This window comes from Colletotrichum fioriniae (genome assembly GCF_027942845.1).
Source record: "Colletotrichum fioriniae strain IMI 355084 chromosome Unknown scaffold_8, whole genome shotgun sequence".
NCBI lineage: Eukaryota > Fungi > Ascomycota > Sordariomycetes > Glomerellales > Glomerellaceae > Colletotrichum > Colletotrichum fioriniae.
In genome coordinates this window covers 832,495-851,403 of record NW_027076844.1, presented here as the reverse complement: position 1 = coordinate 851,403, position 18,909 = coordinate 832,495, and the positions used below count along the sequence as shown (strand labels likewise).

At 53.8% G+C, this 18,909-nt stretch overlaps 6 protein-coding genes and 1 non-coding gene across 7 annotated transcripts; 4 read left to right on the top strand and 3 right to left on the bottom strand.

Moving 5' to 3' along the window:
* Positions 1–1,839: 1,839 nt before the first annotated feature.
* On the top strand, positions 1,840–5,520 carry N0V96_007039 (uncharacterized protein; the record flags this gene model as incomplete). The annotated part of the gene is made up of 1 exon (XM_053196155.1): positions 1,840–5,520. One exon carries the CDS (start codon positions 1,840–1,842, stop codon positions 5,518–5,520), a length of 3,681 nt encoding a protein of 1,226 aa, XP_053046274.1.
* Positions 5,521–6,772: 1,252 nt separating this feature from the next.
* Positions 6,773–12,509, bottom strand: SCC2 (Sister chromatid cohesion protein 2; the record flags this gene model as incomplete). The annotated part of the gene is made up of 3 exons (XM_053196154.2): positions 6,773–12,056; positions 12,110–12,299; positions 12,356–12,509. 3 exons carry the CDS (start codon positions 12,507–12,509, stop codon positions 6,773–6,775), a joined length of 5,628 nt encoding a protein of 1,875 aa, XP_053046273.1.
* Positions 12,510–13,193: 684 nt separating this feature from the next.
* Positions 13,194–13,705, top strand: RPA12 (DNA-directed RNA polymerase I core subunit rpa12; the record flags this gene model as incomplete). The annotated part of the gene is made up of 3 exons (XM_053196153.1): positions 13,194–13,308; positions 13,380–13,614; positions 13,687–13,705. The coding sequence occupies 3 exons, from the start codon at positions 13,194–13,196 to the stop codon at positions 13,703–13,705; spliced, it is 369 nt and encodes a 122-aa protein (XP_053046272.1).
* Positions 13,706–13,807: 102 nt separating this feature from the next.
* LIA1 (deoxyhypusine hydroxylase) lies at positions 13,808–14,921 on the bottom strand (the record flags this gene model as incomplete). The annotated part of the gene is made up of 2 exons (XM_053196152.1): positions 13,808–14,318; positions 14,404–14,921. 2 exons carry the CDS (start codon positions 14,919–14,921, stop codon positions 13,808–13,810), a joined length of 1,029 nt encoding a protein of 342 aa, XP_053046271.1.
* A 479-nt stretch (positions 14,922–15,400) lies between these two features.
* Positions 15,401–15,484, top strand: N0V96_007035. Its single transcript has one exon. It is a non-coding gene; the product is annotated as a tRNA-Gln (tRNA).
* Positions 15,485–16,109: 625 nt separating this feature from the next.
* NBP35 (cytosolic Fe-S cluster assembly factor nbp35) lies at positions 16,110–17,147 on the top strand (the record flags this gene model as incomplete). Its single annotated transcript, XM_053196151.2, has 1 exon — positions 16,110–17,147. One exon carries the CDS (start codon positions 16,110–16,112, stop codon positions 17,145–17,147), a length of 1,038 nt encoding a protein of 345 aa, XP_053046270.2.
* A 306-nt stretch (positions 17,148–17,453) lies between these two features.
* N0V96_007033 (uncharacterized protein) lies at positions 17,454–18,149 on the bottom strand (the record flags this gene model as incomplete). Its single annotated transcript, XM_053196150.1, has 4 exons — positions 17,454–17,642; positions 17,721–17,854; positions 17,964–18,066; positions 18,147–18,149. The coding sequence occupies 4 exons, from the start codon at positions 18,147–18,149 to the stop codon at positions 17,454–17,456; spliced, it is 429 nt and encodes a 142-aa protein (XP_053046269.1).
* Positions 18,150–18,909: the final 760 nt, after the last annotated feature.

Sequence of the window (18,909 nt, the reverse complement as noted above, 5' to 3'; positions counted from 1 at the left end):
GTACCTTACGGCGGCGGTACGGAGTATTAGTAGAGAAAGAGAGCGAGAGATGGAAGAAGAGACGGGAGACTTGATACTCCAACGAGTACGTACCCCACAGCTGCCGCTCCACCCACGATTGCGGCACTTCCGTCCCTCTGCCTGCCCAGTGCCATGTGCCCGCAATTACAGCTACTGCTCTGCTCTTACCTTACTCTCTCCTCCTCTCTCTTGTTGCTTGTGCTTATGCATCTTCTCCCTACATACCAAAACACCATCATCATCACCGTCAACGCTCGAGTCCCTTCTCACAAACACCATGGACGCAGCACCATTGACCTGACCGTACACCCCCTTCCCGGGCCATGTCCATGTTCATGTCAATCTCTCTGCCGTGAGGTACCGACGCTGAGATTCCGAAAACCTTACCACCGTCTCCCGCACCCTCATCCTCGCCGCCCTCACCACCATCATCCAAGTACCTACCAACAACCAATACCACCACCACCACCACCACCACCATAACGGAGCAATTCGCACTTCACCCGCCCTCGGCCTATCCCTTCCATCCTCTCGACGTACCGCTTGCACCTGCAGCTTGCGGCCCTGTCTTCGTTTCTTCTGCCTGTTGACCAGGTTTTCCCGTCCTCGACACATCAACTAATCCCCGCCAAGCTAAACCCGCCCTCTCTCTTTACCACGTCGGACACCACACAACTGAAATCGACATTCCGCCCACCTCCGACACTGCCAATCCTCCACCACTAATTACCACAAGTCCACAAGTACACAACCCTTCCTTCGCATTACTTCATACCGACCTCGTCCACTTTCCGACTTCCACGACGACAATCCCGACACTATTCCGTCCAATCCAAATATTCAACACCACCGTCCTCGCTCCCGCACTTCACCTCAACTGCATTCACTCACTGCAACACCCAACTGTTGCCACAACACAACCTCTTTGCCCCGCGCTCGACGGATACCAGTATCCATTCAACGAATATTACAGATCACTTCTGTCGCCTTCGTTGCTCTTCGCCAAAGTACGAGACTACCTGCAGTCGGCATCGCTCACCCCAGATACCGAACTCTCAAACCAACCCCCCCGGCTCATCTTGATCCGCCACTGCAATCGCTGCCGCCTTTGTCCCGACCATCTGGTTCTCTCTGACTGCGTCACATTCAACTGCCTCTCACACACACACACTTCTCCTTCCGCCTTCGAGTCAACTTTTATCACATCCCGACTTTCTATCGTGCCTTTGCGCCGCCAACTTACCCCCCATCGTGCCAGCATTCCTCAACAACCATCAACGCCCGCCCGAACGCGCTCGCTCCCCCGCCCGCGACTTCGACGTAGGGTTCCTCTCGCGACCTTTTACAACCCTCATCCCCGCAATCCAAACCGGAACGGCAGCCGCCCAAAAGGAAAAAAGAAGACTCCAATTCTGCTCGCGTGCGTGCGTCTCACAGACACAGAGAACCTGCACCGCAACACTTGAGCCACCTCCGATTTGCCCAACCTTGAACGAACGCCGTCGACTCATCGTCATTAAACTTCGGTCTCCGGCTACCTGGACCTCTCCAACTCCTGTGCACCCCTCAACTCTGTTGGTCTCAGCCCGCCTCTAACCACCATATGCCGACTTTCGATTGAGCCTCACCCTCCACCATCACGGTTCATCGCGTTGCTCACCCTCAATCACATGGAATTTCTGTCAGAAGCAATGCTTTTCCATCTGATCTATCAAAATCGTGTGCTTCGCTGAAAAATGGCACACTCCCCAAATTTCTAATCGACAAGAGTTCAGCAGTCCATCATCCTTGGATAGTTTCCCAGACATCTCACCCACGATGTTAGGGAAGCTCTTCAACCTGGGCACGCTGAGTGCTCCAGGTGCTTCTGCCTCATCACAGTCAAATCACAACTACAACAACAACAACATCACTCACAATGAGGCTCCCATGTCTCTTGAATCCAGGCAGGAGGATATCCATACCCGGAACCTCTTGTTTCCCGATACCGATGCCTTGTATCAGCACCCAAATGAGAACCTCTTTCCCTTGGGCTCCGGTCTTCCCATGGCTTCCCTCGCAGGTGCCTTTGACTACGACGGGGACGTCGACCTTGACACACGCCATGTCCGCATGCTCATCATGCAAGATGCCGTTGCCTCCTTCCCAGCGCAGCTGCTTTTCGACAGCCATCCAGCTCCTCCCAAGCCGCCTTCCATGACCACGGGAGACCGTCCGCCAACTGGTATGGGAACTGTGCAGGACTCGTATAGAGGCCCAACTTCGCCGCGAAAGAGCAGTCTGAACCAGTCATCGCGGCCTCTGGTGATTCAGCCGGACAGCCCCCAACCCCGCCAAGGAGCGTTCGATCGCAGGGCCTCAATGCAAGGCCGAACTCAATCTCAAGCTGAGACGGACCTCCAGCGTGCACGAAGAGAGTACGCCGACGAGATCCATGCCTTTGCAGGCTCCGTATTTGGAAATTCAGAATTAATGGCCTACAAGGGCACTTCAACAAAGGTCCATATCGTCCCTACCGAAAACCGCCCTGAATATGGCGGCTCCTATCTTGGTGACGGCCGCAGCTCTATAGGTCGGTCCAGCGTGCGGTCCAGCAGGCTAGCACAGTCTTACACATCGGACAACGTTTCGCCTCTGCAACCGCAACAATCCTTCACGTCGTCTGCACCAAATACACGGAGTCTTCCCGAGAGGAGGAAGATTCTCATTACCCGATTATTCCCTGTACTCCTCCCTAGCGATGACGAGGCACAGAGCGATACGCCGTTGAGCCGATTTTCAGATCACAACACCGGCTTCCCTTTCCCGCAGTCCGCCGAAGACGCAAATGCCCCCAAGAAGAAGAAGTTGCAGCCCAAACAAAAGCGGACACCAATGTATGCAGTTGTGTTGGTGGTCCAGCTTCCACCCAGTTCTGCGCAGATGGTACCTCCCTCCACCATCAGGTCGACTTATCGTGGTGCCAGCTCCTATACAGAGCAGGACTCCTTCCCGTCCTCCATGAGCTCGGCCCGCCGTTCAGGATGGAACATGTCTGGATCTAACTTCCCTATTGACTCCATGGATTCTAGTTGCTCAACAGATGTTGACGACAGGATGGATACTGTCACCCAGCACTGGGACATCATTATGCGAACTTTGACGCACCTTCAAGGGGTAGTTGCCACTACACTTGGTGTGCTGCTAAAGCAGGCTGACATCTCTTCGCCGGATCCATATCCTCCTTCGGTGTCTTCGTACGCCAGCAGAGGTCCATCCATGGGTGGAAGAAGAAGCGACGAGCCTCACTTTGTCAAGCCTCCCAAGACTAACGCAAAAGTCATAGCCCTGCAGCTTCACTGCTTACAGAACGATAACACGATTATGCAAGAGGCCGATGCTGCTAGGATTCGAGTGGTGACGGGCTTGAGCGCCCAACGGGTCATAACAGCGCAGGGGAGATGGGGTATTTGGCGGGACGAAGCTAGGTGGATGGCAAGAAAGGCTGGCGAGAAAGAACATGGCTTCTTTTTCTTCAACCTCTTGACTGGCTTTCTTGCCACGCACACCGACTGGCTAAACGCAATGAGCCCGGCATGGTACCGCCGAAAGCATTATCAGCAACAAAAGGCCAAAGGAGAGGATGATCTATCGCTCCCTGCACGAACCATCATCATCTCGTCAGACAAGATGATGGCAAGACGTCTCATCTTCCTTCTTTCTGCCTTCTTGCCGTCTCACCAGCACCTTTCTTCCACCAGGGCTCACCGACCGAGTACTTCAACCTCTTTTGGCGCTTTCTCCCAATCACCACCTTCTCTGATTATTCCAATTCTTCGCGAAGAATCATTGCGGCGCAAGATCAACCGACGAACAGGGCCAAGAAGAGTCTCGCATTCACGTACTGTCAGCCAAAGTACACGAGCCTCCGGTGTTCCACCTCAGCTTGCGCACTTGAGTATGGAGAGCCATCATGAGAGGCGCGTTTCGGACGCTGCCTCAATCCGATCAAATTTGCCCATCCCTGGAAACGACCAGGTCAGTCGGAAAAGTAGTGCAGCAACGACGACCACAATCACCCCAGAGACGACGATCCCACACTTTGCAACCGCCCAAAGATTCGAGACCCGACGAAGTCTAAGACCTGGTAGCAGTGGCAGTGTTGCCGCTGACGACCTCAAACGGACACTGAAGCGTGGTGAAAGTTCGGGACACGTCAGCTCGGCGAGTACAGATTCTCGCATGTCGGGCTCGCGTTGGGGTAGTGTTATTAGCACGCTGTGGAACGGAAAGAGGAGGGATTCGACAGGCTTGACCACTCCTAGCCAACCCTACAGCAGCAATCCTACATCCCCCACCAAATCAGCACCGGGAGGGCGTCGGGATAGGTTGGCAGAAATGGTTAGGGAAGTCGGGCCCGAAGGGTACCGCCGAACAGACGATCGTATTCACAAGACCGAAAGCAATGGAAACGGGCCTACAACCCCGCGAGGTTTTGATGACCAGGCTGTCGACGATGCTCCTGAGAGGGTTCCGTTCCCTGAGAGAGTTCCTGATCCCAGCGGCGACTTTCGTTCTCCAGTCAAAACGTCAATCAACGCGGAGGACGGGGTCATAGACGTTGATATCCCCTTCCCCGACTACATCACCTCTTTCGAAACGGCGGTCAGTTCACCGTCTAGCAGCGGCTATCTGTCTACGCCGGGCATTGGCAATGGCTTGGAGGGCTTCGAGCAGTTTTCCCGCATAACTATTGACGGCGATTCGCCGATGAACGTTGCCGGTTTCCTCCAGCGTTATCATCAAGATTTCATCCTTCAGGCGGTTCCTCCTCAGGATACCCTCATGGAAGACATCAAGAGGTCCATGCGCGCTGAGCCGACCCCGTTCATCACTCAACCCTTCTACTCTGCCGAGCAGCCCGCCGATCGATGGGTTGACGTTAGCAGCGCTCTAATTGCAGACACGACGACGCATACGATTAAGCGAATTCGATACCGCCGACTGATTCGACCGAAGCCATTCACAGATAGGTCAGCACCTCTCGGATCTGCGGGTTCGAGTACCTATGGCAATGCTCCTATGACGCCGTCTATTCTTCCCTACGAGACGCAGCTGGACGATGAGTTTATCGAAGAGCCGATTGCAAGCCTAGATGAGGTGCTTATTGACGCTGTCGAGAGAGTCATTGCGCAGAGCAACGAAGTGAGCAAACAGAGCTCGTCAAACTCGTCCCGGTCAACGAGCAAGCGACGAGATCGCAGCAATAGCGAAGCATCGGTCTCCGTGGATTCTCGTCACACCACCCGCATGCCGGTCCCATCGCAAGAAGTGCCTCGAGACCAATGTAAGACGGTTGTCTTGTCCGCCCTCGATGAGATCATTCGCGATGTCATTGGGGAACGAGACCATGACACGCCTGATGCTACCGTCCACGGGGTAGATAGAGACCGCGAGAGCACTCTCAAAGAGGCTGTTCGAGTCTGGCTCGAGGCTGTTGACCCAAGCGAGCAAGACTGAATCGTACCAAACCAAAGCAGGATTCCTGCAACTACCAACAACAAGCTGCAATTTGCAGCGTTCATGATGTTATGACATCTAGCAGACAAGATTCGTCTGCTAGTCCATGTATCACCACCAACCACCACAAATTTCCTTGGTTCGCAGAAAGACACATAAACTGAGTTGATACCCCGAGCGAGTAAGCCACGGTAGCTTCTCGAGAAAGGCACCTGCACCGGCGTGGCAGGGTGCGATGATGCGGAGGAGGCATAAGCGGCATAGGAAGGAACGGACAACACTCGGGTTGCCGTCTGGCGTTTAGGAAGGCATAGGTCTTAGACGGATGGCTCTTTTACCATTTTGTTTAGAGCGAAGGGAACAGGCATGACGAGGAGTCACGCCAGGGGAGTTTTCAAATTTCATCCAAGGTCAAGGTACCTTACCCAGGTAGCTAGGAGCGTATACGAATGAATAGGGAAATGGGATCCCTTTCCTGGCAAGTCCTCAGCACATACGTGAATCGAAAGTCATTGTGAGATCAGAGGCATGGCGTAAGCTACCTAGGTAAGCGTGGCCTCTTGCCATTGATGATGGCTCAAGTTTTCATCTCTGAACCACAATCGTAACGAAGGCCCACATCATTCACCATGACTTATGTGATATGGTCGACCTTGTGGGTTGGTATTTATTGACTTTGTATCTCAAGTAACTTGCAATCCCTCGCAATCTGACTAGGCGGGGGAAAGAAAGGGAGGTATCATCTTATAGCAAAAAAGGCGGCATAAAAAGAAAATCGAGTGGTAAACATAGGCTTGGGTACCCACCCCCAGAATCGCCCGCCATTCAAAGAGGACGGGACGCATAGAGACACATCTTTCCCCATAAGCCTCCCGCATTTCTTTTTTCTCGTTTCCCGCTCATCGTCAAGACCAAAAAAGTAAACGCCCCTGATTTTTTGTAGTTACCCGGCCTCCCCTCCTCATACCTCCCGAGGTAGGCCAAACACCTTCTCAAATGTGGTGGAACGAACGGCAAGACCAAAAGAATTTGCAACATGCCTCGACCTGTAAATGTCTTGCCGTTCTTCATGCGACTCCTCCCAAACCCCTTGATGCCGTTATATGTGTGCGAATCGAAGATGATGTACATGTAAAATGGGTGGGTAAATCATGCTCGTTGCTACCCATCATCTATAGCAGTGGTCGCATCCGTATTGATCGATGAAAAGCATAGCTACGTTCAGTGACGCGGTGATGATGTGTATGGGCACTCAGGCAAAGTCCATGTCGTCAAAGTCGCCATCTGCATCGTCCTCGACAACCTCCACCGGGTTTTTGCGAGGTCGTCCGCGAGGTCTCGGTCGGGAGGTGGAGCGCGCGCGTTTCTTGCGGCTACCAGCAAGTGCGCCACCTTTACGCTTCCGGCCTCTTCCGTCGCCGGTGAGACCATCATCTTCACCCTCACTAGGAGTTTCGGCTTCTTCGCCGTCCATATCGTCCTCATCGACAACCTTGAACTCCTTGTCGACGTTCATTAGTTCAACGAAAGCCTTGCACTTCTGCAGAGTTGTTTCCTGAGTTGCGAGGCCGTTCATATGCGAGTTGACCTCCTCCCAGAACTTGTCTCCAGTGACACCCTGCACCTTTGTAGGTGCTTTGCTGAGGTCTTTTGCTGCCATCTTGGTCTTGGTCTCTCGTTTACTTCCCAAGCCGTATAGACGCCGAAGATAGGTTCTTGCCTCCCAAAGACATAGAAGAATGATCGAACCGGAAGTGAGCTGGCGAAGCCTTTTGGGAGAGATATTGAGTTCAGGTTGCGGCGGCGGCAGCTCGCCATTGGCCTGAGGGTCCTCTGGCTTATCGAGGTCCATGCGCATATTGAAGATTTCGGACTCAATGACGTGCGCCATGCTGGAACCGGTTGATGAAAACATCTTTTCCATCGCATGTACCGTGACCAGCACCTCTCCGACGGTTACATAGTCGAAGAATGCAAGGTTCTCGATCATGAAGCGGGAGAATTCGACATGCGCAGGCAATTGCTTCGAGACATCGAGCTTCGAAGAGTCGAAATCGACTTGGCCGACAAGTTTCTCTAGAAACTTTTGTCGGTTCTTTGACTTGCTCACTTTCAGCACCTCCATTAGAAGATGAAGCTTGGACTGGAAAGGGTTCGTCGTTGCGCCACGAGTATCACCCACGATATCCCGCTGGTATTCATAGGCTGCTTGTATGGCTCTGGCATACTCGCGTTCAATGACCGTCTCGTGTTTCTCGTGAAGCGCCCGATGTTCCATGAACGCGACCTCGGATATCTTGGTCATCGATGACGTTTCGAGGGTGATCAAAGTCACACCTGTTTCTTTGGGATGCACAAGACCTTGCCGATTAATGCTGCCAAGTACCTCTACTGCGAGGAATGCGTGCTCATCTTGCGACGACAGAGCGATACGAGTGACCTCCTTGAGGAAGCGTTGGGTAGTTGCACTCGCCACATCGTCGAAGCTTGTTCCACCCATAACTGTCAGCTCGCGCTTCTTGTCACTGTCGGCGCCGGCAGCAGCGGCAGCAGTAGCAGCCTCTGACCGTTTTTCTTCGGTGAGGAGAAATTCCTTGAAAGATCGGAGAATGGTACTCTCGAGTGCCGGAACCTTGGCTTCGAAAACTTGTTGGAACTTGGTGTACACGTTCGGTGAAACGTAGTTTCGGGGATGTGCCTGGCAAATGAGGCCGATGGCGTCGAGGGCGTGCTTCCGGGCCTCCATAGGCTGTGAGGCATCTGCCCAGGGAGACAGGTTGTCGACCATGAGCTTTGCTACAGATTTGCCCGAGTACTTGGGGAAAATCTTGAGGAAGACAGCAAGCTCAGAGTCCAAATCGCAATGCTTGCCGACCATTCCGACAATGATCGAATATCTGGCAAACTTCATGAGCTTGGTGGCGTCCATCTGTGTGTTGCGCATGCTGGCAACTCCGCGCAAACTAGAAGCACCTAGATGGGCTAGCTTATCGCGATTGTCCAAGAGAGTTGCAATGATCCATAGACATGCGACGACATCATCCAGAAGGTTCTTGTTGAGTCTGCCAACAGAGTTTTGAAGCTGTTCTCTCACTTCCCGAAGGAAGTCAGCATACTTTGCAGATAGTTGCGGCAAGATCTGGCGATAGATAATTGTGACGGCTTTGAAGACGGCTAGGTCATCGGCACCACTGATGCTAGCGAGATGGGGTTTTAGCAGCCTGATCTCTTCGAAAGTGAAAAGCTTGGGGTCTGCCTTGGCGAAGATTTGCAGTACTTGCAACGCATCTCTTCCAGAAGGGATATTAGGATCGTCGGAATCAAGACTGTCGATAAGCTCGAACATCTTCTCAACCAGCTTCATGCTGACACCGAAGGGGCCGTTATGGGATTTGTTCTGGCCGCCCAGGATGGACTGAAGAACCTTATCGAGCACTGCGCCAACATTGCCAGATTTAACTGTCTGAATCATGAGAGCGACGTGGTCGGTAAGGGATGTTTTGAAGGCTGCTGTGTCGTCAACTTGGTAAAATGGAGCGAACCAGACCTCCTCAATCATCTGACGAGCAAGCTCTCGAACGCCTTCGTCAGGGTCCTGCACACGATGAAGCAAGCCATTGGCAATAGAGCTGCGAATCTCTCGGCTTTGGTTGCGAAGGTAAATGTCTTTGGCCAGTTTCATTGCTCTCTTCCTCACACCAATGCCAGAGTCGATAAATCTCTCAATGATTCTTTCCGCCATCTTGTCTTCGAGTCTCGGACGTAGGCCAATGCACTTGCCCATTAAGCCAATCGCAGAGTCGCGTACCTGCGGGGACGAATCACTTGAGCAGTTGATGATCAGATGAACCACCACGGAGTCTCCGTCTAGAATGGCCGGATCTGTCTCTAAGAGCTGGTTGATACTCTTTAGACTCTTGCTGCGGACGGTGGCCTGATCACTAGCCATGGCATTGAGCAGAACGTTGAGCATTGCTCTGAAGTGTTCGCAGAATGGTGACCGGAGAAGGATGATGGAGTATGCCAACTTTGCATGGTTGTTGTTGACGTCTTTGAAAGTATATTCATTGGAAAGCCATCGACGATCCTCAATCATCATCCTGAGGCGGAAGGCAAGTCGTCCAAACTCGTGGTTCAGCGAGTCGCTGGTCTCTTGCAATGCATCATAACCGGAGAAGATCCTCTGGGCCCAATCTGCAATCAGGAAGGAGATTGCGCCTTGTAAATGAGGGTCATCGCCACACCGTTGCTGAAGGTGTTCGAGAGTTGTTCGGAATGGTCCTGACCATGACACATCATGCTCGATTCGACTTTTCTGCTCCAGCGCAGAGGTTGCCAGCTCAGACAGGTACCGCGACAACTCGTTGGAATCGCTTCCATCCATGGAATAAGTGACCTTGCGAACATGTGAGCGGAGTTTGGAGACTGCGGCACTCATGACGCCGAGAAGCTCGAGGGCCATGTTCTTGGCAGGCGCGGCGGTCCTATCTCCCTCCCAAAGCTTCATCATATAGAAGGTCATCTGTCGGAGAATGAGCTCAGCGGAGGGCCAGTCAGGTGAGTCGAGACATTCCGTAAAGTCTTCAACGAAGAGGTCGAGGAGATTGCGGTATGGAGTGTCGCCAGACTTTGTAGACTTTAAAGCTCGGTTGACCATGAAGTTGACCACGTAATTTGCGTTGTGTGTCGAGCCTTCAGTCAAAGGTAATGCCACAGCCTTGAGCTCCTCCAGGGCGAGCACATGTTGTGAGGCACCTGCATCCTCCGACTTGACGGTGGCAGCCACCGTCTGCTTGATAGGCTGGGCCAACTCATCCTCATCCGGATCTTCTTCTTGCATCATGGCTAGGCGACTCCGCGTGCCCTTCTCATCAACCTTGCCAGAGCTGGCCTGGACGAGACGCATGATGAGCGCCGATACGGGCTGGATGCTTCCGCCATTAGATAGGCGAAATTGGCGAGCACTTTGCTTTCCAACCGGAAGCTTTTCCAACGATGTGAGGATGTCGTCAAAGATGCCACGGCGCTGGTCGGGTTTGGCGAGGAAAATCTGACAAAGCATCTCCATTGCAACCAAGCGAATGCCATCAAATCGCTGTACACCAACAACAGAGTCTTTCTCGAGGTAGGCATTGTCAACGAAAAGCAGACTCGATGCGGCGAATTCTAGCATCCCAAGAGCAGTGTCTGAAAGCTCTATGCTTGTGACAAGTTTGGCGAGCAGCGCGAACAGCTTCTGGCAGTTCGTGAGAATCGGGCCAATCGCCTTTTTGTGAGGCTGTAACAGCTTGAATAGCGCAGATGTCGGGCCGTTGCCCCTCATCTCGACCACGGGGATGACGATACCCTCAACAACTCCCTTGAAGACATCTGTCGACTTTTGAATAATCTCCTCGGAATAGATCTGCTTCTCTTCTCTGCCACCGCACATTATGCGTAGACATGTGCGCGCAGTCTTCAGGCCCATCTCAATTTCTGGAAGCTGATTCAGCCAGCTGGAGACTTCGGACTCGCCCCAAGATTCCTCGATTCGATAATCGATATTGAGGGTATGCGCCAGGCCCGGCTCGCTCAGCTTCTGAACGTACTGAAGTTCTTCGATGGGCGCATCGCCGTAACTGCCTAACTCGATGGACTTCTGGATGGCAGTCTGCAGTTTTTGCTGCGTGGCCCCCGTCAAGACAGCTTCATTGTCGGGGTTCAGGGTAGCGACCTGTTCGTAACCGGGTTCGTTCCCGAGCACATGTCTAGTGGCATCGAGTACGCTCTTGATTAGTCGCTCAAGGTCCTGGAGTGCTGCTTCCGCCCGTTGCTTCTGGTTGAGGTTGGTGCTGATATCATCCTGCCGGCTTTGATAAGCACCGTCCTGTCTTCGCATGGACAAGCCCGTTGGCTCATCAGGAGAGTCTGGAGCCGCCATCTCAAGATATTCATCCTTGTTGAATCCCGGAGCGCGAGGCAACTCTATTGCAAACTTCGTCTTCTGAGCTTCAGCCGCTGCTGGTGGTCCTTGTGTAGTGGAGGGCGTCAAAGGCTGCGTAGGGGTTGGTTGAACGGGGATAGGCTGTGCAGGGACTGGTACCGCCGCGGGCTGGAGTTGTGTAGGCGTCAGCTGCTTCAGAGCAATCTGGGTCGGGGTGACAACTCTCGTGACGTCGGATGGGTTGACGGTAGCTGGCTGTGGAGCGCGTTGGTCGGGGATCTCTACATATGCGCTAGGATCGAATTTCTTGGACGGAATCGCGACTTCGAAGCGGAAGTTGTTTCCATGATGGGTTTCTGAGCTCGCTGATGGACGCTTCGGCGGCGGCAAGGCGGATTTGGGTGTCGATGGAGGTTGCGGCTGTGGCTGTTGAGCAAGCTGGCCGTTGGCGGCGGCTGAGGCAGTACTCGTTGTTCCCGGAGGCTTGACGAATGTGGGAGCCCTATCGAACACCATCTTCGCCACCGGGGAGAGACCAGCACTCAGACTCTGGAATGATCCAGCTGGACTATTCGCCATGTTCGGGTTCGCTCTGGGGACAGTCTTGAACTTGCTGCAAAACACAAATGTTAGACAATAATCGGCTCGGGGAGAGGCTCAACCCACAAGTAGGTCCGTTGATTGGGCTTCAAGTCGTGGAGGACGTGATCAACCGCATATTTCAGATGCTTCATCCCATGGTTGTGATTTTGTCCTGTTGCTTCCTTATTTAGACTGTCGAATTCCTGACTGCTGAATATTTGCGAGATGCTCGAAGCAAGCGAGCCAGAGCCAAGTGTCGGATCGGGGATGAGATCTAAACCAAGTCAATTAGACGAGCGATATCAAATACAAACAAAGACAGCCACCAACCTGAGGTGAAGGGGATGACGGAGGTTTGAGGAGAGTAAGGCAGGGCCTCAGACAGCGTAAACGGTCGCGCCATCGGACGTTGTTCTGCAGCTTGCGGCTGCATATAGCCACCATTGGGTGGACCGTTCTGGACGGTCCCCTGGCTGTTGACCATTTTTTCTGTCTCCTCGGACCTAATCCGGGACTCAAGACATGTTATTTCGTGAGGAGGACAGAGATTCGAAGCCACTGGCGAAGCTGATCGGCAAGGGTGTTGGACGTGGAAACGCGCAGCGGACGAAGAATCGTTTGTCGGTCGAGGAGGTTGCCAACGAACGAGACTAGAGGTCAGACGAAAGAGAGAGGCGCCTGTGGCATAGTCTCAAGCCAAAAAGTCGCAACTAGGAAAAATCGATCTCTTGCGATCGGGCGTCGTCGTTGTCGTCGTGGATGTGATGAGAAGGTCGGAAGGTTGCGACAGCCTCGCGTGGAAGGACCCTTGTCCAGTCGCGTGGTCCGTGCAGAAGCTTTAGGCGGCAGGAGCGGCCAACCAGTGGCCAGTTGTTCCGTTCTTTCCTGTTTCCCCTGGCACTTCCAAGGTTCCTTGTCTTGCGCACCTCGTAGTCTGCAGCAAGCCTGAGTCGAGATTACATAATGTACCACTAGGGTGGAGACGACCGACAATGAAAGATAATCGATAAGATCAAAGATAACGATAAGGAGGTAGCGATTGTCCCAAATTCTTCGCAGAAATATTTTGTCGGTCCCTGTCTAGACAGCCGCGATACTTCGTCGATCACCACACACACCGAACGCCCGTAGACACTCGATATCAGCACACACCGATCCCACCGCAGCCATGTCCGCCATTGGAACCCTTGTCTTCTGCACCGATTGCGGTAACCTTCTGCCCGCGTCAATGGGCACGGAGAAGAACACCCTCACCTGCGACTGCTGCGGTGCCGATAACAAGGGTAGGCTCATCGCCGCTGGCGTGCTTTTTGTTAATGCTGTGCAAGACTCCAAACTAACAAAGTCGATACAGACATTGGCGCCAAGACGATTACTACACAGACCAAGCCTTCCGACTTCCCTTCCCAACTCAGACAGAAACTCCAGTCCAACGTTCAGACTGTCGACAGGACCAACGTCAACACCGAGGCCACGATCAAGGAGACATGCCCCAAGTGCGGCGCGGAGGAGGTCCGCTTCACCGCCGTGCAGCTTCGCAGTGCAGACGAAGGCAGCACCATCTTCTTCACCTGCGAATGCGGTTTCAAGTACGCCAATGCCTCCTTTTATTCCGACCGAGCTAGCTATTTCCCACTCTATACTAACCGACTTATTTCCAGGTGGTCTCAAAACAACTGAAATGCACTAAACTTTTTGCCCGTCGCTTTTAAGTACCTAATACCACCCGAAATATTTACCTGCCCGACCCAACTTTCTCAAAACCAAAAGACCACTACGTGTTCAAGCAGCCGCCTTGGCCGCCTCGGGAATCAACGCATACTCCGTCTGGCCGCTTGACTCGAACTCGGCCATGTCCAGCGCCACGATGACGCTCTCGCGCACAACCTTCTCCTTGTCGTGCAGGAACTTGAGGAGCGTCGCCTCGACGCCCTCCTCATCGCCCAGGCTGCCCAGCGCCTCGGCGGCCTCGTGCCGCACCATACTCGCCTCCTCGGTGTTGCTGAGCGCCTCGGTCAGCGCGGGGATGGAGGCCGGGTGCGACAGCTGGCCAAAGACGAAGGCGATCTCGTGGCGGAATAGGGCGGAGGCGTCGGCGAGGCCCTTGGCGAGGGCCAGCACCGCGGGGACGGCAGTCGGCAGGTCGGGCGGCGATGCGAGGTCGCGCAGGGCGAACATGGCGCGGTAGCGCAGGAAAAGGGGCAGGCTCGAATCCATAAGAGTCTTTTCGAGCTCAGGCACGGTGCGCTGCGACTCTTCCATGGGAGGCGCGGGGTCTACGGACGTGAAGTCGCTGTAAAAGCACGAGGGCATAGGCGTTAGCACAGTGAATTAAGATACCCCCCCTCTTCTTGCCTTCACGGCAATGCAAATCTTACCTCTTGCGCAACTTCTCCAGCTTCCTCTGCTCAGAGTTCTCCCACTCGAGACGGTCGATGGCAATCTCGCACGTCTCAACAATGCAAATATCCTCGCCCTCGCGATCCCGGTACTCCCTCAGAATGTCCAGTTGGCCAGCGTCGCCCAGCGCGCCCAGAGCCTCGGCGGCCTCGTGGCGGCACATGGGGTCCTCCTGGAGATCGGTCAGGACGTTGCGCAGGTAAGGCACGGCGACGAGGTTTGCCGTCTGGCCGAGGCAGTAAGCGAGCTCATGCTTGAGGAGGGCCGAGGGGGAGGCGAAGCCGGCGGCGATGGCCTCGATGGCGGCCTCGCTGTCGGCGCCGTTGCTGTTGCAGGCGACGTGCTTGAGGGAGAAGAGGGCGCGGAAGCGGATGGGCAGAGGGGTCGTCTCGGAGGTGAGCGTCTTGCGCAGCTCGGCGATTGTCTGGGACTGGTCGGCGGCGGCGATGGCCTCGAGGGTCTCGCGCGTCTCGGGGAGGTCGGCGGAGGGGGACATTGTTGCGTTTTCTTTTTGGGTGGTGGCGTGAATGGAGAGGGGGTATCTTTTGTTCTAGAGACTGAAAGAAAAGTGACAATAATGCCGTCAATGAAAGTTTGTGGTGACTCAAAGTGAGGCTTGAATGGGGAGAAAAAAGAAGAAGGGCGTGGGCCGATTGTATTCCAGGAGGGCGGAATGGACTAAGACTTACCTCCGAGGGGTGGTCTCTTGCCCGTCGGATCTGATAAAGTCGGGCTGGCTGTAGAAATTTTGCGAGGGGCATAGCGGGGTGATTGGAACCCGATAAGATCTGCCCCTCACTGAAAAGAGAACCCTGCAGCCCCGTACTAGAAATACAAGCCCCGTCCACAGCTGCATTCTTGCAGAACACAGGCACCTCAGCAGATAGTGCCTTTCGCTATGGGTCTCTTTACCCACCACACTTCCAGATATAGACCATCATTTTGGCCCTTTTCATTAGAAGCCATTAGCTGATTGGTCTATTAGTCTAGTTGGTTAGGACGTCGGATTCTGACTTTCAGAACCTTCCGTAGGCCCAGGTTCGAATCCTGGATGGACCTCACCTTTTGCTAGAATCACCCATGAGATGTTTCTATCTCGCTGGATGCATGTAACATCTTTTTGTTGACATTTGTGACTTTTTGGCTTCCATCCAGAGCAGCTGTCAGTCTTGCGAAGCTTAACTTTTGGTTACATCAGCAAAGTTAGTGGAAGAGTGACTCTATTAAGTGGGGTTGTAACCGCGAACTTTGAAGGCGGCATTGCCACCACTCAGAGCAACCCATTTTGTCAACCGCTCTTCACCTTAGAGGCCGTATACTTCAACCTTAATACAATCTAACAGTGAACTCTGGCTTCTCCAAGCAGCAAACGAAGTAAAACCTATATGTCAGGATTTTCTGTATAGCAATTTGAACTTTTGACGAGCTCCGATCTTGACTGTCGCCACAGAGCCGCTCTTTGCAATCCGGCTTATCAATCAACTTCACCTCACTTGGCCTCACCCCGTCGCCGGTCCCGGACCAGACCTCAACCTCAAGAAAATCATCTGCCTCTTTCACACGCCTCTTCAACTTTTACAGTACTGGCCTTTATTTGAAGATATTTCATTCGCAATTCTCTCTCTCTCCGCCCCTCCAAACATCACTCATCTCACGAGCAAACCATAGCGCGTACACACAAAAGATGGCCCCCTCTCTAGAGGCGGACCCCGACGCAGCGGTCCAAGACGTCCTCGCCAACCCCCTCAAACAGAAACCCTCCCTCGTCGCCCCAGAACCAGAACACTGCCCGGGCCCGGAATCCGCCGCCGCCGGCACGGCAGACTCCTGCGCCGGCTGCCCCAACAAGGAAATCTGCGCCGCCACCGCCGTCAAAGGCCCGGACCCGGACATACCCATCATCGCCTCCCGCCTCGCCGGCATCGCCCACAAGATCCTCGTCCTCTCGGGCAAGGGCGGCGTCGGCAAGTCCACCTTCACCACCCTCCTCGCCCACGCCTTCGCCACGAACCCGGACAGCGCCGTCGGCGTCATGGACACGGACATTTGCGGGCCCTCGATCCCCAAGATGCTCGGCGTCGAGGCCGAGACGATCCACGTCTCCGGCGCCGGCTGGTCGCCCGTCTGGGTCCTCGACAACCTGGGCGTCATGTCCATCCAGTTCATGCTGCCCGACCGCGACGCGGCCATCATCTGGCGCGGCGCCAAGAAGAACGGCCTCATCAAGCAGTTCCTCAAGGACGTGGAATGGGGACCCCTCGACTTCCTGCTCGTCGACACGCCCCCCGGCACCTCGGACGAGCACCTCAGCGTGAACACGTTCCTCCGCGACAGCGGCATCGACGGCGCCGTCGTCGTCACCACGCCGCAGGAGGTCTCCCTCCTCGACGTCCGCAAGGAGATTGACTTCTGCCGGAAGGCGGGCATTCGCGTCCTCGGTCTCGCGGAGAACATGGCGGGCTTCGTGTGTCCCAAGTGCACGAACCAGAGCGAGATCTTCCGCGCGACGACGGGCGGCGGGCGCGCTCTGGCTGAGGAGATGGGGGTGCCGTTTTTGGGAAGCGTGCCGCTGGATCCGCGGATCGGGATGGCGTGCGACTACGGCGAGAGCTTCTTTGATAGTTTCCCTGATAGCCCTGCGTGTTTGGCGTTCAAGGAGGTGGTGAGGAATGTGAGCAAGGAGATGGGGCTGAATGAAAAGGATGTGTTGCCCGAGGATTAGATGGTAGGGGACAGGGCAAGGCATTGCTCTTCTGGTCATGATTTAAACGCTATTCAACGAAAGACATATAAAAAGAAAGATATCCATCAAAATTTCACGAAGAAGCTGTATCGGCAAAGCACTTATATTATGTACGTAAGATGCTGCATACTACCGTCCTGTTCTTCATCATGAACGGGGCCAAGCCTGTGGTCCCCTCTCTTTCGACTGTCTATGTAGATGCTTACTCCCCGCCTTGCAAATATTCATGCTTCATATCATCTCTTTCCTTTGCTTTTTTCTTTTTTCCAAGTTCACGCCGCCGCTCTACTCAGCGCCCAACTTCTCCGGTATCTCCTCCAAATCCTCGGCCTCCCGAATATCAATCACGCGGATGACCTCGCTCGTATTCCGCATCAGCTCCTTGGCACCGGCGTAGAGCATCCGTATCTCGCTGTTGCAGGTGGTGGGGAGGTAGTAAATCAGCACGTACGGAACCGACAAGCGGCCAGAGGCCTGTAGCGGAAAACAAAAGTTGTCAGCTCATCGCGTTTCTTCCTCTTTCCTCCTCCTCATAGGAAAAAAAAAACATACCAGTGTAAGCGGGTAGCTCAGCAGAATGAAGCGCGGGCTGTGATCCGGGAGATCGTCGCTAATCTCCTCGAGGGACTTGTATACGACCTTGTCGTCGTCTTGCTTGATCTCGTGCGTGTTCTTATCGATGTAGTCTATCGGGGAAGTAGCAAAAAAGTCAGCATCTAAGATAGACACGCTTTGGTCCGGCGCATAAGGTAGTCGGCCCGGGGCTAGTGTTTGACGTAAACGAGACATACATACAAATGACAGCTTGAGCACTGCTAGACCGCGAGGTTCCGAGACGGAACTTGCGCAAGTGGTCCTTTGTCTCCTGGGAGAAGGTGTAAAGCCGCGATTCGGAAGCCTAATGGTGCAAGTACAGCAAGTCAGTCCGAAAGTTCTAGTGATAGTTGCGCCTGCGACGGGAAAGCTTTGGTCACGCACCATGGCTGTCTTCGAGGAGGAGGGGTTGTCCAGGGAGGGTACACTATCAAGTCCTTGTTCGAGATATGTAATGGAGAAAAGATCGTAACGAGAATTCAAAGACCCAGGATATCAAAAAAGCTGTCGTTTACAGAAATGTAACAATATCCCCAAGGTTGCCTTGAGGGTTGTTGGTAAGGCAAGGTAAGGTAGGGTAGCTTTCGTTGTCGCAAGCACCATAGAAAACCGTCAGGCCGAAAGTCAAGCCACCCCTCCCCCGCCTCCGACGGAGTTGAGACCAGCGCAACGAAAGCCCCGCGCGTGCCATTTGGGCGGGGCCCCACCTCCCCAGTGACCTCACCCACCCTTCCCGCCGGACGGGATCACTCATGTTAACCAGTCCTTCCAATTATATGCCGGTGTAAGCCATACACTTAGGATTTTTGATAACTTGTGTTTGGCCAGATTCAGCATGTCTGTTCTTCGCCTTGGGAAGTTATCTTCGCTGTGCTCTTACTAGACCGCTATTTGAGGTTTCTCTGAAATTAGTCAAAGTTTTTGGCTGTCCAACATTTCGAAAAAAAATCGCGGGATTAATGTTAAGAAAAGGTCAAACATCTTAGGAGCCAAGCTTGGAGTGAAAGGAATGACCGGGCGCTACCCAGGTTTACGCTTATTCAGAAGACATCTCCAAAATCGATATTCAAACAGCTCAAAGGATCAGGAAAATCAGTCTGGTCACGGCAGCAGCAGCAGCCTTTGAAACTCATTCACTACCTATACC